This window comes from Apodemus sylvaticus, chromosome X, assembly GCF_947179515.1.
Source record: "Apodemus sylvaticus chromosome X, mApoSyl1.1, whole genome shotgun sequence".
Taxonomy (NCBI): domain Eukaryota; kingdom Metazoa; phylum Chordata; class Mammalia; order Rodentia; family Muridae; genus Apodemus; species Apodemus sylvaticus.
This window is the reverse complement of record NC_067495.1, coordinates 28929454-28952663: the sequence shown is the minus strand read 5'-3', so window position 1 is coordinate 28952663 and position 23210 is coordinate 28929454. Positions and strand designations below refer to the sequence as shown.

The window sequence follows — 23210 nt, the reverse complement described above, 5'->3', positions numbered from 1 at the left end:
CTCTCCCACTTTCCTGTCCTGGTATTCCTCTACACTACAGCATCAAGTCTTTCCAGGACCAAGGGCCTCTCCTCCCTTTATGTCCAACAAGGCCATCTTCTGCTTCCTATGCATCTGGACCATGGGTAACTCCATGTGCACTCTCTGGTTGATGGTTTTGCCCCTGGGAGCTCAGGGAGTACTGGGTGACTCATGTTGTTCCTCCTATGGGGCTGCAACCCCCTTTAACTGCTTGGGTCCTTTCTCTAGCTCCCCCATTGGGGACCCTGTACTCAGTTCAATGGCTGGCTGAGAGTGTCCCCCTCGGTATTTGTCATGCACTAGGAGAGCCCTGTTGGATTCCTCTGTTGAGGGACACCTGGGTTCTTTCCAGCTTCTGGCTATTTTTAAGTAGGGCTGCTATGAACATAGTAGAGCATGTGTCCTTATTACATGCTGGGGAATCCTCTGGGTATATGCCCAGTAGTGGTATAGCAGGGTCCTCTGGAAGTGTCGTGCCCAGTTTTCTGAGGAACTGCCAGACTGATTTCCAGAGTGGTTGTACCAGCTTGCGATCCCACCAGCAGTGGAGGAATGTTCCTCTTTCTCCTCATCCTTGCCAATACCTGTTGGATCCTGAGTTTTTAATCTTAGCCATTCTAACTGGTGTGAGGTGAAATCTCAGGGTTGTTTTGATGTGCATTTCCCTGATGACTAAGGATGTTGACCATTTCTTTAGGTGCTTTTCGGCCATCCGAATTTCTTCAGGTGAAAATTCTTTGTTTAGCTCTGTACCCCAATAAGGTTATTTGGTTCCCTGGGGTCTAACTTCTTGAGTTATTTGTATATATTGGATATTAGCCCTCTGTCAGATGTAGGGTTGGTAAAGATCTTTTCCCAATCTGTTAGTTGCTGTTTTGCCCGATTGTTGGTTGCCGTTTTGTCCTATTGACAGTATCCTTTGCCTTACAGAAGCTTTGTAATTTTATGAGGTCCCATTTGACAGTACTTGATCTTAGAGTATAAGCTATTAGTGTTCTGTTTAGAAAAATTTCCCCTATGGGCATGTGTTCAAGGCTCTTCCCCAGTTTCTTTTCTATTAGTTTCAGTGTATCTGGATTTATGTGGAGGTCCTTGATGTACTTGGACTTGAGCTTAGTACAAGGAGATAAGAATGGATCGGTTTGCATTCTTCTGCATGCTAGCCGCCAGTTGAACCAGCACCATTTGTTGAAAAGACTGTCTTTTTTTCCTTGATCTACTTTCTAAATCCAGATTTGCATACTATAGTTAATTTGTATAAATGGAACCCTCTACTGTGTGGCCTTTTGTGACCGGCTTCTTTCATTTGGCATAACATAGCCCCTCCAATCCTCAAGACAGGGTTTCTCCGTATAGGCCTGACTGTACTAGAACTCACTCTGTAGACCTGGCTGGCCTCCAATTCAGAGATATGCCTGCCTCTGCCTCCCAAGTGCTGGGACTAAAGGCGTGTGCCACCATTCCCTGACTGGCATAACACTTTCAGTGTGTATGTTATAGCATGTCTCACTAATTCATTTCTTATTATGGTTAATTAATTACTGTTCTCTTGTGAAGACATGTGCTTCTTTTTGATCCATTCCTCTACTGATAGACATTTGGGTTGCTCCTACTTTTTCTCAGTTGTGAATAATGTTTCTGTGAACATTCATATATGGGTGGGATTTTTTAAATTTGTTTTTTGGTTTTTTTGTTTTGTTTTTTGTTTCGGTATGTGCATGTTTTCGTTGCACCTAGGAGTGGAATTCCTGGGTCATGTGATGACTATGTTTAGTCTCGTGAAGAACCACCAGACTGTTTGCCAGAGGGGCAACAACGTACACAGCATTCTGTGAGTGAGGGCCTCAGTTTCTGCATTCTCTGGGGCACTTGTTACTGTTTGTGTCTGTCCTCACAGCAACTCTGTAGAAGTGAAGTGGTATCTCTTCTGGGCTTTGATTTGCACCCCCATGCCCCATAGCCAATAATTGTTGGATATCTTTCATGTGTATAATGGCTACTTCTGTTCCTTCTTTGGAAAAATGTCTATTCACATTCCTGGTCCATTTTTAGTTGGGTTGTTTATATTATTGCTGTTCAGTTGTAAGAGTTCTCTGTATATTATAAATGTAAGTTTCTTTTCACTGACATTTTAGGATAGAGGATTATTTATTTATTATTATTATTGTTGTTGTTGTTGTTTTGTTGTGTATGAGGTGCTAGATGTCACTAGTTCTGTCCTCAATTATGACACTAAAATTTCCTCTAGATACTAGCAAATGTTCCTTGGTAGGAGGGCAGGGGTAGAACTGTCTCCATTAAGAATAATTGACTTTGGGCTTAAATGAAGGCTCACAGTTAAGACTGTATGCTCTAGGCCGGGTGTGGTGGCACATCCTTTTAATCTCAGCACTTGGGAGACAGAGGCAGGAGGATGTCTGAGACTTGAGGCAAGTGAGCTCCAGAACAACCAGGATTCTGTTTCAAAAGCAAATGTGTACTGCTCTCTCACAGGGCCTTAAGTTTGGATGTCAGCAGCCACAGCTGGCAGGCAGCTCACAGCCACCTTGAAGTCCAGCTCCAGGTTATCCAACGCCTCTTATCTGCTCTCGTGTTCAGACCTACACACACACAGACACATAATTAAAAATAACCTAGTCACAGGTTTGGAGGAATCTACTTCTATCTTGCTCCTTTATATTCCTTACTTTTTCCTCATCTCTCTGATGTGATTAATCCCCACCATAGCAGCTTAAGGGAGGAGTGTTGGTTGGTTTTTAAAATTAAGACAGGCTCTTATGTAACCAAGGATTCTGATTCTTTTGCTGTTACCTCCAAGGTGCTGGGATTCCAGGTTTATAGCCTCCCTTCTCCTTTATGTGGTGCTTGGGATGAGCCCCAGGGCTTGTGAATGCTAGGGAAGCACTCAACCTAGTGAGTTAGCTACTTCTGAATGGTTGAATTTGCCTCACAGGTGGAGGAGATTACATGTAGCACATCATGATCGGGAAGATGTGGTGGGCGGGACTGGTTCTTCTGCATGCTGGTGGGAGCCTGAAGTACTTTGTCTTATGCTGTGTGGCAGACAATAACAAGTGCCAAGCAGAGGTGGCAAATGAACCCTCATTCCATCTTAAAAGGCCCAACATCCATCTTCCAGCTAACCCCCCAGTCCAAAAGTCTCCTCTGCTTTCTTAAACAGCACCATAGCTGGGGATCACATGTTCAAACACACAAACCTCAGGAACCTGTGGAGTGCATTTCATACTTGAAGCATAACACTTCTTCTTTATAGCAACTATTTGTTCTTTTTTCCTTTGATAATTCCATTAAAAATGACATTTTATTTGAGTGTATGTGCATGTGTGTATATGAGTCCCAGTTCATGTGCCTGCTATAGTAGAGACAACTTTCGTGGGATTTGGTTCTTTCCTTCCACTTTACAAGTGATTTCTGATCATTGGCTTGGTTTCAAGCATCCTGATTCACTAGGCCATTTTGTTAGCCTCATCTACCCATTTAAAACAGTATATATAGGGTTTGGAGACATGATTCAGCAGTTGAGAGCATCTGTTTGTGCAGAGGATCCAGGTTCAGTTCCCAATATTTACATAGCAGCTCACAACCATCTATAACTCCAGTTCCAGGGGATCTGACCTCTCCTCTGGCCATTGTGGGCACTGCATAGACATGGTACACTTATATACATACAGGCAAAAGATTCATATACATGGATAAAAATAAATCTTAAAATTAATTAAAAATATAAACAAATGTGTTTGTCCATCTGTAACTTCTCCCCTTTTAAGATATACCATAGTACATTTTTCTCATTTTTTCCTGATTTGTTTTTTTTCTTAACTTGGTATTATATGCTGGAGACATGGAAGGATATAGAAATATTCATGCCGTTTTATAGCTTTCATTTCAAACCATAATGAACCGTCACTTCCCAGCCAGATGGTACTTTTAAGCCCCATGCTCAGAAGGCCTCATATCAGCAAAAAAATTCCTTAGGAGGCTTTAATAGAAATGTATTTCCTGAGTAATAGCTGCAGTGGCTCTGCCAGAAAAACGATGGCTTTTCATTTTCAGGTGCTACTTTGGGATAAGAAGGGATTTTACCAGTAGGTGGTGCTATGAGACAGCTTTGCAGAGGTTAGGTTTTGGATGACAGCTTTTAACTCTGTTATGTGTGTATACATTAAAGAATAATTGACACACAGGGTAAGATTCACAGAAAAAATGTAAAGGGATTTCATTTGTCTCATTTTGCTTTACTTCTCTTCCACAGAGGCAACTAACTTTATTTTGTGCTGTTGTTATTAGTTCAGGGATGCATGCATGCTGTGTGTGTCTATGTGTGCGTGTGTGTGTGTGTGTGTGTGTGTGTGTGTGTGTCTATCCATTTACATGGCTGGACATATACTTTTTGGGGGGCAGGCAATGCAATGAATTGGGAACTCAAGACACCATGTGTACTAACCACTGGGCTGCACCCACAGCCACTTTAGCTAGCATCCTACTTTGTATTGATCACCTCTCGTTGTGTAAGGATCTTTTATGGCTTGTCTAGCTGTGTGTACCATGGGCAGGATAGTATTTATTGCATTTATTATATTGTGTTTATAGTCTTGTATTTAGGTTGTGCGCTTTTTTTTTTTTTTTGTAACTTGAAGTCACTCTACATTTTGACCTCCGTGTACAAATATGTTCTGTATCCACACATAAGCACATCTGTGGGATGAATCCATAGAAGGAAATTGCTAAGTCAGAGGATGTGTGCATTTTACATTTCAATGGCTCCTATACACATAAGTGAGATGAGAACAATAAAACCTAATTGCTATTGAATGTCTTTATGTGCTGAGATCACTTTGCCGGAGAAAAATAGCCTTAAGAACCTGCAGTTGTGCTGATGGCTGAAAGTCTTATTAGAGGGGGATGGAATCATAATGCGGCCAAGAGCACAGTGCCTGAGGAGTGACTTTACTCGGGGTGGATAGCAGTTACTTAGTGGGCATGGTCATTCTTGCTCTTCCAGGTAAAGAAAGTAAACATGTTGGAAACCAGGAGACTCTCTTACAATCTGTCTGCTGCTGCAGTCTGTTTCATTTCATTGGTTGTCATGACCTTCCTACCTTTTTGGAATGCATGAGAAGTGTTCCAAAATCATCAGAGATATTATTATTCAGAATAGGCTCTTAACAGTCACATGTAAAAGGAGAAATAGATTTTTCTCTAAGGGCTACCGTATATGCTGAGTCCAAGGATACCCAGGAAAGAGAGCAAAGATTCGTTATTATAAGCTATTTCCCTGATTTATTCAATAGAACACTTTGTGGTGTGGCAGAATACTTCTGCATCTGTAGCAACTCTGGCCTCTTTTCTGCTTTAAAGTTGTCTCAGTTGCATCTAAAGGAGGTTTCTCAGGAACACAGTTCACTTTCATTCTATTATCTGTCTGAGCTCCCTGGCACGTAGACAAACAGGAAAAGGAGCTTTAGGTAAATTAATGTACTTTTCACTTAAACATTTAAGATGGCTGACTTCTTGATTCTTTTCCCTTTACAAGACAAAGACTTGGCAGCCCTTTTGGTGTGACTCCCAAATCTCCTGGGAGAGGTTGGGGCTTTCTTTTCTTTGTCTGGATTATCTGCTCTTCCATAATAGATCAAACCAGCCAATTCTGAGAAACAAAGGGAATGCCCAACATGAACATTTCAGCTCTCCATACCAACTCAGATTCTGGATTCTGCATCCCTTCTCCCACTGGAGGCTCTGCATTTCCTGTTTTTTAGTTTTTAAGTCAGTGGAGAAAAAGAATGTATACCTGCAGTCTAGCCATGATGGCATCATTGGAATCATGCTGAGGCAAAAGGACAGTGAGTTGGAGGCCTGTAGAGTATATTCTAGGCTGTCCTCCATCATACAGTGGGACCCTGCCTCAAAATAAGACAAAACAAGACAAAGCCAAAAACACAAAAACATAACCAGTGAAAGGAGCTGCCACCAAGCTGATGATCTGTTTGATTCCTAGAAGCCACATAGTAGAAGGAGAGATCAGATTCTTGGAAGATGCTCTTTGACATCCATAGTCACTATAGTGCATGCATCCACACACACACAAATACCTAAAACATAATAAAACATTATTAAAAAACAAACAAAAATGTGAATTCATGTAAAATATAACATCATGAAAGCAGAATGCATTGCTGCCTTCAAAACATATATTGATACTCAGATGGTAGTATTGGGAAAAGGAAGTGGGGGAGGGGCTGCAGGAATTTCTCAGCAGTGCTTCCTGCTCTTCTAGGGAACCCACATTTCATTTCCAGCACCCATATTAGACATCTCACAACTGTCAGTTTAACCCCAGCTCAGGAGATGTAACTATCTCTTCTGTCCTCCATGGGTGCCTACACATGCCATAGATACAGATGTACAGAAATGCACTTATTAAAGAAAAGTGGGAGATTAGTAGTGTTTTTCCTATAAATTATTTTATTATTTTATGTGTACTTGTGTACTAGTGTCTTGACTGCATGTGTATCTTGGCACAGCGGGTATGCCTGGTGCCCTGGGAGGCTAGAAGAGGGTATTAGATCCCCTGAAACTTGAGTTACAGATAATGGTGAACAGCCACGGGGGGCTTGGGAACTGAACCTGGATCCACAGCAAGAGCAGCAACTGTTCTTAACTGTTGAACTGTCTGTCCAGCCCCAGGTTAGAATCCTACTACTAAACCACTCAGGGATGGCTAGAAATGTTTTAACAAGATGCAAATGGACATTTGAGATGGTTGTATTTGATAATATTCTGATTGGAGTTCTTTATCAGAGTTATGCCTGCATTTATCTCTTTCTAAGCTATGAAGTTTCGGAGTTAAAAATAATTTGACATCTGATTCATGAAATAGTTACAGTTAAAAGCTGATTCCTGTGAAGGATAATTTATGTTATGCATTAAACATAATGAATGCATTAGAATTTTTCTACCTTCAGTTGAAGCCATTTGAGGTATTTCTTTTGACTTATTTTTCAATAACATTTGATGGTATGCAAATTAAGAGTTTTTTTTTTAAAGTAAAAACAAGAACAAGACTTCAACGAGCCAAACAATAACAAATCTCCCAAAAGACCACAGCCCTCTAATCCTAGCACCTGGGAAGTATAGTCAGGAGGATCAGGAGTTCGAGGCCGGCTTGGGCTATCTGAGACTCCATGTCAAACAAACAAGCAAACAACCAGGCAATCTACTCCAGAGTAACCTTTTGCACAACTTATATTACTTGGGCATTTGATTTGCTTTTAAGAACACGTACCTCACACTGACACCACAGCTGTCAGCCTCCTCCTCCTCCTCCTGTCTTCCTCATCTTCTTCATGATGGACTGTGCTTTCAAACTGTGAGCCAAAAAAAACCCCCTTCTTTCTTAAGTTTCTTTTGTCAGGCATGTTGTCACAACAAGAAAAGTAACTAATACACTGGTCTTTCAAATCCCCAGGTCACCTACAAGTGGAATTGTGTTGGTGGTTCATTTGCAATGCTGCCTTTAGGACTCTAAAGTGGACAGCCCCAAACAGTGCCCTTCCTAAAGTATCTCCTCCCACCACCATTCAGCCATTTCTATTAAAAAAAATCAAGTGGTTGAAATACTTATTTCTAAGGCATTTCCTACTGAGCACAAGGTACAAAAGCCTGACGAATACATTAGCTTTAAAGCATTCATGGAGTCAGTCATTTATTGTTAACATTATGGAACTCTTAAAAGTCACTAATGGGTGTTCACTCCAAAGTGCACTGGCCCCTTTCAGACTCTGTAAAGGGGTCAGGGGTAGGGCACAGGAAAAGGCAGGGGCCATCATGCCTGGAAGAAAAATGGTCCTTTTTTTGTTTGTTTGTTTGGTTTTTTTTGTTTTTTGGATTTGGTTTTTTCGAGACAGGGTTTCTCTGTATAGCCCTGGCTGTCCTGGAACTCACTCTGTAGACCAGGCTGGCCTCGAACTCAGAAATCCGCCTGCCTCTGCCTCCCAGAGTGCTGGGATTACAGGCGTGCGCCACGACCACCCGGCAAAATGGTCCTTTTTTAAAAGAACATACAAAAAAGTATGTATTTAACATGTACAAAGTGAGTTTTGGTGTATATATACATTATGAAATGATGGCTAAAGTCACGCTAGCATTTACTAGCCATGTAGTTTAGTGAGTTTGGTAAAAGCATTTGAGACCTACTCTCTTCACAAGTTTCAATTATTCTATAGTTGTTTGTGTTTTGGGATGGGGGTCTTGTGTATCTTTGGCTGGCCTTGAATTCAGTATTCAGCCAAGGATGACCCTGAATTCCTGATTCTCCTGCCTCCACCTCTCAAGTGCTGAGGTTGTAGTTGAGTGTGGCTGCAAGTTCAGTGAGAGAACCTATCTCAAAGGAATCAAGTGAATGACAGAGCAAGATGTCCTCTTCTAGTGTCTGCATATACATGAATGAATGGATGCATGCACATATACACATTCACATACACCATATATACTCATGCTCCACTCAAATACATATACACAAAAGTCAATTTAAAACAAGGTAGATGGCTCCTGAAGAAGCAATCCAAGGTTGACCTCTGGCCTCCATACACAGACACAGACATACATATGCATATGAGCAAGCACACACACACACACACACAGGAGGAGGAGAGATAGAGAGAGAGAGACAGAGAGAGAGTCAGAGACAGAGAGAAAGCACATGTTGCTTTGGTGGAGCCAGCCTACAACTTAGTGAGGGACTGAATTTCATGGCTCAAAAGGTCTTGGCAGTATTGATTAGAGGGGGAATGTAGATGAACTCTGGTGATGTGAGGATCAGGTCAGTGTAGGAAGAGAGGTCAAGAAGACCTTTCAGATATACTCACCCCGCCCCCTTGTTTGAGATAAGGTCGCTATGTGCTAGTTCTGAATCTGTAACAGTTGTTTGCCTTGCCTCTTGAGTGCTGAGATTACAGGTAGGAGTCACTTTGCCCTATTTCATTTTTATCCTTTTTGAAGATTAAACTTGAAACAGTTTTTCCATGTGAGTATATCTAGCAGTCATAGAAAATATCTGCCTTATCAAAGTCCTGTGTAAGTCTCTGCTGTATGTCTGCTATACCCTTGCAGAGTATGCCTACCTCATCTTTGCCTGTTGCTTTGTGAATCCTTCCTTCCTTCCTTCCTTCCTTCCTTCCTTCCTTCCTTCCTTCCTTCCTTCCTTCCTTCCTTCCTTCCTTCCTTCCTTTTTTTTTTTTTTGCAGTACTGGGAAAGGAACCTAGACCATAATGTTTGTGAGGCAAGCACTCTGCCACTGAGTCACAACCCTAGCCAGTCTGTGACTCTTGGCACCACTTTTTCTTCTTTCTGACCTTAGATTGGCTACTTAGCATGGTGCACAAGAATTTTTATGATCTGAAGCCATGGCAAAGGCAAACCACCTGTGATCCTGGAACAGTCTTGTAAATGGGTCATGAAGTGTTTGCCCGGGGTTCTTTTCTTTCTCCGTCCCCTTTTCTTATTTGTGCATGGGCCATTGTTTGCATATTGAGCCCAGAAGACAACTTCATGGAGTTGACTTTCATTCCATCTTTACATGGGTTTGGGGGATTGAACTCAGGTTGTTTGGCTTGTGTGGCAAGTGCCTTTGTCCACTGATCCATCTCACTGGTTTTCTCCATTTCAAATGTTCTCTGCCACCCCTTCCGTGTATAGCCCTCTCAAGGCGCTAAGGTACTAGGTTCAAGACCCAATGAGAATGCTGCTTTTCATAGTAATCCTTCCCTTGCTTATCACAGACTTATTTAGAACCTCAGTCTGGAAGTTAAAGTCTTTCATAATTCTTTGACATAGTAGATGTTTGGTATATTTAAATGAACACATTCTCACTTTATTTTTGGTGATGTTGGGGAATGAACCATAGTTTGGTCATGACAGGTGAACACTTTATGATGAACCATGTTCCATCCTTCTCTCGTATTCTTTGAAACAGGGTCTTAAACAGTTTGGCTCAAACTTGCTACATATCCGAGAATGATGAATTCTTGTTCCTCCTTTCTCTATTTCCCAAGTGCTCAGATCATAGGCATGTACCTCCTTGGTCATCTTTTACTTTAGATATTTGGAGCTGAAATAACTTGTTTCCTCTGTGAGGGGCTAATTGACATCTAGGGGCTAAAGTGGGAGCTAGCCTGGCCTAGGTAAGTTTTTTTTTTGTTTGTTTGTTTTTGTTTTTTTGGATTTGGTTTTTTTTCGAGACAGGGTTTCTCTGTATAGCCCTGGCTGTCCTGGAACTCACTCTGTAGACCAGGCTGGCCTTGAACTCAGAAATCCGTCTGCCTCTCCCTCCCAGAGTGCTGGGATTACAAGCATGTGCCACCACCACCTGGCTGGTAAGTTTTTTTTAAAGGCACATAAATAATAAACTTGGAACCATAGACTGCTGTTGCCTGGGAATTCTGATAATTCCTCTTGTCAACTTGGCAGGATCTGAAATCAGGTAGAAGACAATTACCCAGGCACACCCGTGAGGGATTATTTAGCTGTTGGTAGTGTCTGTGAAGGATTGATTATCTAGAGTAGGTTAAAGATGGAAGAACTACCTTGTGGATAGCACCATTCCACAGGCTGTGGTTTCAGACTGAATAAAATGGGGAAAGCAAGCTGAACAATGATTAGCATAGCTCTCTGCTTCCTGAGTGTGGATGAAATGTGAACTACTGCCTCAAACTCTAGCTTCTAGGATTTCCTTTCAATGATGGGCCAAACTCTTGAAATGTGAACCAGAATAAACCCTTATGTTGAATTCTTGGGGTATTATGTCACTGCCTGAGGAAAAGTAAGACAGGGCAGGACAGGGCAGGGACAAAGCTGTTAAAATTTTAAACAAATACTAGAACTTTTTTTTTTTTTTAGACAGGGTTTCTCTGTGCAGCCCTGGTTGTCCTGGAACTTGCTTTGTAGACCAGGCTAGCCTTGAACTCAGCAATCCAAATCCTTTAGAGTTCTCAACAACATTGGAGCATAATCTGGCTGGTGTGGTGGTGCATGCCTATAATCCTGGTACTGGGTAAAAGGATTTATGCAAAGTTTGAGATGAGCCCAATCTATATAACGAGTTACAGTACAGTCAAGGCTCCTGAGTTAGACTGTCAGGATCACGACTGATATTGCTTATCCCAGGAACGAAATCTATTAACACAGCATATTAGTTGAACAAAAGAGAGAAACCTCATTTCACAGAATATGCTTAGTAGACTGTCTACGGTGTCCACACCTGGTGCTTACAGTCTTAGAAACAAACCATGGAGAACCTGTACTTCCAAAGCAAAGAAAAGAATGTATTTTACAAATCAGTAGCCAATAATAAACTTGATGGTGAAATCAGATTCCCATTAAAACCAGCATCAGGGCTGTGGGTGTGGCTCAGTGGTACAGGTGTGCTTTCATACCACATGAAATGCTCAGTGTTCTATCCCCAGCTACATAAACACTTTCTATCACTGTTGTGATAAAACATCATTGCCAAAAGCAATGGAGATGGGGGTGGGAGGATGGAGGAGTTATTTCAACTAGTTTATCATCCGGGGAAGTTAGGGCAGGAATTCAAAGTAGGAACCTGGAGGCAGGAACAGAAGCAGAGGCTGCAGAAGTGAATTACTGCTTACTGGCTTGTTCCCCATGGCTTGCTCAACCCGCTTTCTTATCCAACTCAGGATCACCTGCCTAGGCACAGCACCACTCACAATAGTCTGGGCCCCCCAACATCAATGGCTACATAAGAAAATGTTCCACGGTGTGGGTGGGGTACAGACATTTTCTCAATTGGGTTTTCTTTTTCCAAATTATTCTATTGGCATGCTCTATTTCTTGGTGGAAGGATTAGAAGTCACTTTTCTTTATGCTTAATTTTTTTATGCTTAAATCTTAAGCTTTTATGCTTACACATTTGTTTGCTTGCTTATTGACTTTTCAAGACAGGGTTTCTCTGTGTAGTAGTCCTTGCTGTCTTGGAACTTGGTCTGTAAACCAGCAACAGATCCTCATGTCTCTGCCTAGGCATTTACTACCTGTACTCTGCAGTAAAGGATGCTCTGTCTCTGTCTCTGTCTCTGTCTCCGTCTCCGTCTCCGTCTCCGTCTCCGTCTCCGTCTCTCTCTGTCTCTGTCTGTCTGTCTGTCTGTCTCTCTCTCTCTCTGTTTTTTGAAATAGGTTTTCTCTGTTTAGTTTTTGCTGTTCTGGAACTCATTCTGTAGGCCAGGCTGGCCTCAAACTCAGAGATCCTTGTCTGTGCCTCCCAAGTGCTGGGATTAAAGATGTGCCACCCCTGCCTGGCTGCTTAATTACTGTTTTGGTTTGGCTTTGAGGACAGAGTATCATATACCCTAGGCTGGTTTCTGACTTGCTATGTAGCCAAGGATGGCCTTGGACTCCTGATGCTCCAGCTCCCACCTTTCAAATCCTAAGATGATAGGTGCCTCACTTTTTTTTTTTTTTTGGACTGTTTGCTTTTTTTTTTTTTTTCCTGTTTTTTTCCTTCTTCCGCTGCATTTTCTATCAATCAACCCCCAACCAGTCAATGCCCCTACCCACCTACTTCTCTCTCAGTCATCTTACTGATTTTATGTGTGTGGGAGGCAGGAGTTGGCTCCCTTCCTCTACCACATGGATCCTGGGGATTGAAGCCATCTTATCAGGCGTGGAAGCAAGTGTTTCCTCTTGCTGTTTAGTTTCTTGAATACACAACATAGATTTCAATGATGTCTGATTATTGGGGAAACTTCCGTAACCACATTCTTTCCTCTGAAATCACAAGTATACTCTCAAGGTTAAGACAGTTTGTTTTCCAACTGTTAGAAGGCGGGACGGGAGTGGGGCTTATTGTGAAGATCAGTGACTCAGCAATTAAAAAAATCATTCTCTTGTATTTGGGGAGTATAGTTTTTAAACATTTATTAATTTTGTGTGTGCATGCCCCCACATGTATCCCATGACATAGGTGAAGGCCATAGGGCATCTTGTAGAAATTAGTCCTCTTGTGTGGGTCCTGGGGGTCGAACTCAGGGCATCAGCTTTAACAGCCTTGATCTGCTGAGCAATCTCATCGTTACTCTCTTTGTATCAAGTGAGAAGTGGCTCTCTCCACCCCCATCTTGTCCAGGCCTCCCCTAATGTGTAGTTGTCTTGGTTACCTTTTCTCTGTGTTGTGGCTAATACCCGACAAGACACAACATTCCGTCTATATGTTGCTTTACACTTTGACGGGGTACATTCCATCCTGTCAGGAAGGCATGAAAGTGAGCAGAAGGTATGGAAGTATGAGCAGAAGGCATCTAGTTGAGTTGCTCTCTCAGGAAGCAGACGGCATGTTAATTTCTAGTGAGCACGTCATGTTTTTGTTTTGTTCTGTTTGAGACAAAGAATTGCTATGTAGATTCAGTTGACCTCTAGATCCTCCTGCCTGAACCTTCTAGCTGCAGGGATTTAAGGTGTGCACCAACAGCTGAGATTGGATATTTAGCACCTAGCTAAGCATATTTGAATACATTTCCCCCATCCCCTCCAAGTCCTTAAACCCTCCTCATTGTGTTTCTGGCACCTTGCCGGCCACCCATGCTGTGTGCTGTTAACAGATCTTTATACAGATTTGAGCTTCCATGGTAAAGACACTTGCTACTAAACTCCCCAGGGATGAGCTTGCCCCTGTCTACCTTGTGTCCTCCTATACAGTCTCTGCATAAACTAGGTGTGGGATTCACTGGTCACCTCAAGGCTACTAGGGATATGACTGCAGCTAACTTCATGGACATACCCAGGTTACACTTGTGTGTGTGCATGCATGCACGTACATTCACAGGCATGCCTATGGAGGCCAGAAGACAAGTGTCACCAAGTAGGCTAGGCTGGCCAGTCAGTGAGTCCCAGAGATCTACCTCTGCCTCCCCAGCATTCCTTCCAAGTCCTTGATAGCATTTTTATATGCTTTTATTTTCAAGATTTATTATATGTAAATACACTGTAGCTGTCTTCAGACACACCAGAAGAGGATGTCAGATTTTATTACAGTTGGTTGTGAGCTACCACGTGGTTGCTGAGATTTGAACTCAGGACCTCTTGAAGAGTAGTCAATGCTCTTAACCACTGAGTCATCTCGCCAGCTTGCATTTTTATATTCTTTGGCAACATTGTAGAAGTATCCTGGACTTTTTTTCCCCTACATTTTGTGTTTATTTTGTTTTATGTCTATGGATGTTTTGCCTGCATGCATATCTGTCTGTTTACTACTTGTGTGCCTGCCTGGTACCCAAAGAGTCCAGCAGATCACCCGGGACTGGAGTTGCAGGCTGTTAGGAGCCTCTATGTGGATGCTGGGAATCCAAACCCAGTTGTCTGGAAGAACAGCCAGTGCTCTTAACAGCTGAACAATCTCTCTAGCCTCTGTTTTTCTTTTGAATTATATGTATGCATGTGTGTGTGTGGTATGTGTGTGTGGGGTATGTCCAAATGTGTGCAGGTGCCTGGGGCTGCTAAAGGAGTACATTGGGTCCCCCAGAACTGGAGTTACAGGTAGTTATGAGCCACCTGGTGTAGATATCTGGAACTTGTGTCCTCTGCAAAAGCAATATGCACTCTTAACTACTGAGCCATCTCTCTCGCCTCTCCGGGATTTTTTTTTTTTTTTTTTTGAGACAGAGTCCTGCCTTGTACCCCTAGATAACCTGGAACTTGTTATGTAGACAAGGCTGACATTAAATTTACAGAGAGATTCACTTTTGCCACCAGTACTGGGATTAAAGGCATGTGGTATCACATACGGCATTTCTCCCTTTTTTAAAATTTTGGTGGTACTAGGGATAAGCCAGGGTCATATGCATGCTAAGCTAAAAATCTCTAGTAGTCTGTTACATGACTTCCCTAGCCCTACTTTTTTCCCTATACATATTTATGTGTAGAGCCAAGTTTCATTTTGACCTATTTTTAATAGGTGTGAATGTTTTGTCTGCATGTATATTTATGTGCTACCATGTGTGCCTGGTACCTACAGACATCACAAGAGAGTGTTGGATCCCCTGGAACCGGAGTTACAGATGGTTGTGAGCCACCATATGGATGCTGGGAACCAAATCTGGGTCCTCTGCAAGAGCAGCCAGTACTCTTAATTACTGAGATATCTTTAGCCCCATGTTTAGTTTTCTAAAAGGTAAAAAACCCCTATTATTTGACAACTCATACACATTTTGTCTATGTATATGGCATTGTGTCTTGATCATACCTGTGGGACCGGGGACCAGGAAGTGGGGGGTTAGTAGGGGAGTCCATGATGCCCAGGATTCTGCCTCCAGAGACCAGCATCAGAGTGCAGATCTAACGTTATTGTTTATCACATGAGCTTATATATCACTTTTTAGCCAATTAGTGTATTTTTATGTACTCAAGGCAAATTGCAAACCTGTATTGTTTGATAGAAACTGACTCACCTATCCATGAGCCTGTAGGGGAGCGTTCAGTCCCCTGTGGAGGTTTCTGTGAAGACAGAGCCACTGCCCTGGCCTTGGGTCCTTTGTGCTGTGTCCCTGGAATGCAATATGCTTGGAGCAGTGTCACATCATACACTGTGATCTCTTCAAGGCATTGCAGAAGCCCGTGGCTCCTCACTCTTTAGTTCACTTCTTCCTCCACTAAGTTTATCTTCACATCCCCCATACATCCCCACCTTCTCGCTCTCCCCAGAATCTTACTGCTCCTGACAAGTTTCCTTTCTACTGTCATGTCCATGTGTATGTATGTGTGTATGTATATATATGTGTGTGTGTGTGTATAAATTATATATATAATCTAACTCATGCCACTCACATGTATCCCATTTTAAAAAGTCTTTTTGTAAGAGGCCGGAGAATGGCTCAGAGCTCCTTGCTGCTCTTACAAAGGTCCCAGATTCAGTTCCACCCTCCCTCATAGCCGTTTGTTTCTGTGTAATTCCAGTTTCAGGGGATCTGATGCCCATTGTGGCCTCCACAGGCATGGTACAAAGGTGCATGTATATCACAGGCAGGCAGATACACAAAATAAAAATGAATAAAAAAAACTAACCTAGCAACAAACTTTTTTTTTTTTTTGTGGTGAGACACAGCCTCATGTAGCCCAGGGTAGCCTTAAACTATACGGAACTGGATCTGACCTTGAACTCAGTCATCTTGCCTCTACCTATCAATGCTGAGAATACAATCATGAGCCCCTATACCTTGCAATAAACAATTTAAAATGTTTTACTTTTAAAATAAAAAATATTCTTTGATGGCTTTATACACGTATATGATGATTTTTAGTACTTTTCACCCCCATTACCTTATATCATTCCCTTTTCCATCTCCCAATGAAATTTATCCTCTTTCCAATAAGTCCTCTTCTACTCTCATGCCATATTTTGGTGTGTATGACCGACTGAGTTTAATTAGGTTCTGATGACTTGCCTTTTTAATCTTGAAAGTAGGTGAAGCAGCCAGAAAGATAGCTCAGGAAGGAAAGGGTGCTTTGCACCAAGTCTGACAACCAGAGAACCTTCTCTCCATGTTGTCTTTTGACCTCCATATATGTACTGTGAGCTGCTGGTGCATGTACTTGCTAATATGTACATGTGTGTGCAAGAAACACACACCACACAAAACAAACAAACAAACAAACAAACAAACAAATGTAAAACCAGAAAAATTTCAGAAAAAATCAAGTAGGCGCATCAGGCTAAGGCTCCTCTGAAATCTAAGTAATCAAGACTTAGTACTTGACAGGAGAGATATGTCTGAGAATTTGCTTTATTAACAGTTTCTTGGTCTCACAGCTCCATTTTCAGGATTGGGTAGGGTTCAATCAGTAGGTGGTGTCAGAGCTCCTTCTTCCTGGTTTCTTCATTGTGATAGCTTTTTGAAGAAAGCTTCAAATTCTTCGTAACTAACTTCTCCATCACCGTTCTTATCCAGCTCTTTAAAGAGATTGTCCAGAGTACTTGAAGCCTATTTTTAGACAAAAAGAATGGGATATGTGAAGGAAGGAAATTTAGGTAGGATTCTGCAGCACATCTCTCAAGTTAGAGACACTGGATTTTCCTTCAAGAACGTAGCCTCGGCTTTAGTCATGTGCCACTGACAATCTGATGGTAGGTGTGGTGAAACCAGCTTCAGCTGGGACCATGCTTTTGGGATTCTGTCTTTTTTTATTTTATTTATCTTTGAGACAGAGTTTCATTATGAATCTCTGGATAATCAGACTAGTCTTGAGCTCAGCAGAGAGCCACCTGCACATTTATTATTATTTAATAGTTATAATCTGCATGTTGATGTATTTATGAGATCTAAATGTCTTTTTCTTTTAAAACGCTCTTCAAACTGCACCCGCACACTCACACACAACACAAAAGTTCTGTGGACTGTGGCTGTAGCTCAGAGAGAGTGCCTGTTTAGTCTTTGCTAGGCCCTGAGTTCTCTGTGGCCTTGTTCCCCCGCAGGGTTTCAGAGGTAGCCCTCTAGCCCTCATCTATGGCTTCTCTCCCAGCCAGAGAGAGGCTGCCCAGGTATGCACTCACCTTCAGGAGACTGGGGAACTCTGACTGAATCAGCAGTTTCAGCTCCTCCTTGGATAGCTGGTTGGGATCGCCTTCTTTGGCAGCATATTTTTGAAAAATGCTCTTCATTTCTTCAGGAGACTTAGCGCTCATTTTGCTTTCCTGTAATTTGGGAAGAAAATAAGATTTACCAAAAAAAGTTGAAGTGGAGCTTTTATACCAAGTGTTGCCAACCGGGTTTTCCCGATCCCTACCGCTCCCTTGGGAAAGACAAGGGGGAAAATAAGGAAAAGGGAGAGGAGAGGAGACAGGTGGGAACAGCATTAGTGGTTTCCAGGATATTTGAAAAGCAGTCAGGTTAGGGGTTGGGGAACATAGCCGTGAGTAGAATGCTTGCTTAGCCTGTTGGAAGCCCGAGATTCCACCCGCAGCCCCCCACAAGCGAGAGAGGCATGCTAAGATCATACTGACCTGCTCACCAGTCAGTGCAAGCGCTGCAGGAGTCAGACAGGAACAGGTGATAGTGGATGAAGAGCCGAGGAGGAGCTCTTTTATAGTCTTTACAGACACACCACCCTGATTGTGAAATTCCCCCTTGTTTACTATTTAAGGGTAATGATTAATGGTTTCTGAAACCAAGCTTAAGACTCTCAATTAAGGTCAAGCTTCAATAGAGAGCTACTTCAACAATTGCTTAATGGTTCAGAGTCCCAAGGGTAAAACCTGGATTTTCTTCTTTAAAATATTTTCCTTCCAGTATAGAATTTTGCTCTTGCGCACAGCACACATTGCTAAATGGAATGGAATCACAGATTTAGGCTTGAAAAAAAAAGTTCCTACTCAGAAAAATAATCTGTCACAGAGGGACAGTACTATATGGCTTTTAAAAAGAATAAAATGTGTGTGTGTGTGTGTGTGTGTATGCTGGAGAGATGGCTCAGTAGTTAAGAGGACTGAGTCTAGAGGACTCAGCACCCACATGGTGGCTCACACCCGACTATAACTCCAGTTCCAGGGCTTCCAACACCCTCACGCCGACACACATGCAGGCAAAACACCAATGTACATAAAATAAAAATACGTTATATATTAAAAAATAGAGAATGGCCCTGGAAGTGATACTGACGCTTTGCACATGCTAGGCTTTTTAGCATTGACTATATTGAGTGAATGAGGGCGAACGGTTGCTTCAGAAGCAGCTTTAAGAAACGGGTAGATAGGTAAACATTTCTGATTTTATTTTGCAAAGTGATTTCTGAGTACCACAGCATTTTCTCTCTTCTTTGATTACTCTTCTCGGCTCTCCTTTTTCTATCTCATTATATTTACATCCTTTCCTCCTTCTCCCTCCTCCTCCCTCCTCTCTCCTTCCCTCCCACTCTTCCTCCTTCCCTTCCTTTTACTCCTGTATATAGACTAAGCTAGCCTTGAAGTCATGGAGATCTGCCTCCTTCTGCCTCCTGTGATGGAATGAGCAGTTTGTGCCACCATGCGCAGCTGTATTTCTCCAGTTCACAACGAAATGTGTTTTGTTAAATCATCCTAAAATTCATGAAAAGCCTGGACTTGTACTTAAACAATTAGAACTATTTCAGAACTTTGTGGAATAGCCAGGATTTGAAATTAGAGATTAAATGGATTTTTTTTTCCTGGAAAGAGTTCTGTCCATGAAATAAGTAGGACGTTTCTAGAGCACATTACTCTAATGCTGATTATAATTCGCAGGTAGGGGTTCCAGATTGACTTCAGAAGTCCGTCAATGGCTTTTCAACACTTGGACACTTAGAATTTTCTCTGACCTACAGTATGTTACCTACAAATTCAGGGTTGGAATAGTGGGCTGTACTTTGCTCAGGTGTTTTTCACTTCTAAAATTTTAGGACCTGATTTACATTGGAGAACAAATATGAAATGCTGTGGTGTTGCTTCCATGATTCTGGTCAATCCTAAGCATTTATTATTCCATAGGTTTTGGCTGTTTTATTGTAATTTATCTGACTTTAGTACAGACTTAGGTATTAACCTACTCGTTGGAATTACTGGCACTGTAGGTCAGTCAGTAGGCAGGTAGGGCTGTCTGTTTTGTGTGTATGGTATATACATGTGTATACATGTGTGTACAGATCTGTAGGATGTCAGGTGTCCTGCACTATCAGTCTTCTATCTTATTCCCTTGAGATAGGGTCTCACATGGTACCTGAGCTTGGTTGGTGGCCAGCAAGCCCAGTAAACCCCCTATCTGTTCCCCTCCATCATAGTGCTGGCCTTACAGGCACCCACACAGCCAGGCCTGACATGGTGTTGGGATCCAAACTCAGATCTTTGTGCATATGCAAGGAAGTGCTCTTACGAACTGGATTATATCTCCAAACTCTATATTTATTTGTTTATTTTTATAGGCCGGGTCTCTCATATGGCCTAGTCTGGCCAAGAATGACCTTGAATTCCTGATCTCTCTGCCTCTGCCTCAGCAGTGCAGGGATTACAGGTGTGTGCTACCATGTCTAACAGGCATTGGTTTTAGTTGATGATTTTACACAATAAGACTCTGATTTGGGCAATGTTTTAAAAAAGGGTTTTAGAAATTTTCCAGTGTTTTGGTTGGCTTGTTTCTTTGTTTGTTTTACATGTAAGTTCTAGTCTCTTGGGAGGAAGTGAGTTTTTGTGACTAATCATAGTTTTTCCTCCAACATCTTTTTTGGGTTGCTGTTGGTTTTTAAGACGGAATCTCTTTGTTGAGCCCAAGTCACAATGTTTTTCAGGCTACCTTTGGACTCCTTCCTGATCCTTGTATCTTAGTCATCCTGATAGATGGCCTCACTCCAACATCTTTAAGGTTTTTTGTTTTGTTTCACATTTAAAGCGAAGTGGTAAGAATAACACAGAAGAGCACCTTTTGATTAGAGCCTTTGCCTGGTAACATTTCCACGTTGGCTTTCCCTTTATCTGGGCCAATACTTTTCCTTCTCATCAACCATTTGAGAATAAGTTGTGGAATTTCACTGATTTCCCTGCAAATATCGCCTTTGATTCCTAAGGACAAAATTTTCTTTTTCTATATAACCTCAGTCTATTACCATAGCCTATATTTCAATCTCTTCAGTTGTTGAAATATCACATTAAACTATCTCTTTTCTTAAATGATCATTTTGGAGCTAAAACTGAGGAGAGTTGGTATCATATTTTTGTGCCTATATTGAAAAATGATTTTAAACTGTATCTAATCCAAATATGAGTAGATTATATGATATATCTTATATTATATTCTCAAATCATATCATGCACTATATATGATGTGTAGAAGTACAAAATTGTATAATATAAATATTCTAAGGATCAGTGTTACAACAGTACAGGCCAGCTGTCATCTAGGCCCCACGTCGTCGCTCATTTCAAGGGAAGCTCTCTGCTTAAAGTGGCCCAGTGCTGCCCGTCAGAAGTCAGGCTTGTAGCAAATGCCAACAGAACTTGAAAAACACCCTGTGATTCTCCTCATTCTTTTGCATGTTTGTCTCTCTAGTGGTTATCTCTCACGGCTTATTGTTCTCTTTATCTTTGCACTCAAAAGCATGAGGGTAACCCGGCAGTTAGAAACGCGAAATCCACTAATAGTCCCATGAAACATTAACTAACAGGGTATGGAAACATGCCATAAATGCAGGGTGTGTTCAAAATGACAGAATGGGAAAGAATGACAGGTACAAGATTGGTAATGGAAAAACGGAGAGGCTTGATCTTTGGACAGACTTCATTATTTTACTCCCTCAGGAAGACCAAGTGCTCAAGGCATCTGTGGCTTCTGTGGCCATGTTTTCTGCTCAAAATCAATAGCATGGAATGCATGAAGAAAAAAGTTCCTCTTTGCTTGCTGTGTAGTTTAGTTGGCAGAGCGCTTGCTTAACATGCATGAAGCCCTGAGTCTTGTCCCCAGCACCCCATAAACTAGACATGGTGGTACACACCTGCAGTCCTGGCACTTGGGAGGTGGAGGAAGGGGGTCAGAAGTTTAAGGTCTTCCTCTGCTACATATAAGAAGTTTGAGGCCAACCTGGACTACATGAGACCTTGTCTTTAATTTTTTTTTTTTTTTTTTGGTATTTCTAATTGTATTAGTGTAACTCATGACCAAGACCCCACAAAACAAAGTAGGTGTGAAACGCTGTAGTTGAGATTTAGAAGACCCTGAACTCATCCTTTCTAAGGAAGTTATTTAAAAGGATAATTTTACTCCCTAAAATTGACAGCGTGTACTTGTCTTCCTTACTTGGCATTTACTTGGTGCCTACCCTTTCTGGCCTATCAGAGTTCCTTTTCTTTTCTACTTCCAGCTTTCCTTTCTACTTCTACCTTTTTTTATACTTTGCCTGGGGGTGCATCTACTGCTTGTGCTAGTCTTGGGTTCTGAGTTCCCAGAGACCTCCGCATAGGAGCCAGTGCTTACTGAGGGCATTTATTTTGCTTTCTTTTTAAACTATGGGCACTCAACTTCTACAGTGTCTTAAAATCATTGTAACAACACTATGAAATAGATAGTGTTCCCTTTGGTCTATAGATGTACAAACAGAACAGTACCGGATTCCTGTTGCTGCTTTAATAAGTTCTTAGGTAGTACCTGGAAACATCACAGACTTATTCCCTTTTGGGCTTGTAGGTCAGAAGTTTAAAAGTGGGTTGACAGGCTGTGTTCCTTCTGAACTTACAGGAGAGACTGCTTATTTTTCCACTTTCTAGAGGCTGCTTGTTCATGGATACACCTTCCATCCTGAAAGCCAGGCGCTTAACATCTTCCACTTTGTCTATAATGTCTGCTTTTTCACCTCAGATTCTGTCCTTCCTTCCTATGTCAGGGTCCCACATGACTATGTGGGTTCACACTCAGAACCCAGAATAAACATCTATTCCTTAGATGGCAGGGTGAATTCCTTAGAAATGAGGGGTTCAGCCTGCCTCTCTTCTCTCTGGCTTATGTTGTGACATAGCAAGAAAGCCCTACTCCCTCATCCTCGGGAACTTTAACAAAATCACATTTGTAAATTCTTAGGTTGCAAAAGCTCACAGGCTCTTAGGTTCCAAGAACTAGAATGTGGACATCTTTAGAGAGGTATGGGAAATGAATTAACAGTACATAGGTGATTTATTTGGTGCGGAGAATGTATTGATTATAGGGCGATTGGAGGATGCCCCCAAATCGTGGGGAGTTGTAGTGAGGTGGGGAGAAGGCCTCTTTAGAAATGGGATGAAGGAGTGGTCTGTGTATGGCAGTATGGTGGGAATTGAGGACTGGAGGAGCCTGGCTTGGAGTAGCTTAGGTAGAAAGTACAGGATTGAATCCATCAGCAGAGTTCAGCTAGCTAGGGGTCATGCATGATTTGAGACCTGAGGGCCACTTGGGAGGGTTCCACTTGGATTTGCAGTGATAGAGACTGCTGGAGCAAGTAGCAAGTCATGATGTGAAGCTGGGTCAACTTTACATGCATGAGGTCAACATGACTGATAAAGAATCCAAATCCTAGTACAGCTTAAAAAAAGGAGACCCCCTCCCTCCAAAAATTCCAGTGGACAGTAGGACAAGAAGAGATTGGGGAAATCTTTGTACAGAACACATAAGAGGAACACACAAGAAAGTCTGGG

At 42.0% G+C, this 23210-nt stretch overlaps 2 protein-coding genes across 2 annotated transcripts in view; one reads left to right on the top strand and one right to left on the bottom strand.

The window, feature by feature from the left end:
* Nucleotides 1-23210, top strand: part of Ctps2 (CTP synthase 2) — a 108652-nt gene that overhangs the window by 30778 nt on the left and 54664 nt on the right. The gene's annotated exons all lie outside the window — the stretch shown is intronic.
* On the bottom strand, nt 16837-18088 carry S100g (S100 calcium binding protein G). Its single transcript, XM_052171785.1, has 3 exons — nt 18051-18088; nt 17601-17741; nt 16837-17031 (listed from the first exon to the last, which is right to left on the bottom strand). The coding sequence occupies exons 2-3, from the start codon at nt 17730-17732 to the stop codon at nt 16927-16929; spliced, it is 237 nt and encodes a 78-aa protein (XP_052027745.1). The 5' UTR covers nt 17733-17741; nt 18051-18088; the 3' UTR covers nt 16837-16926.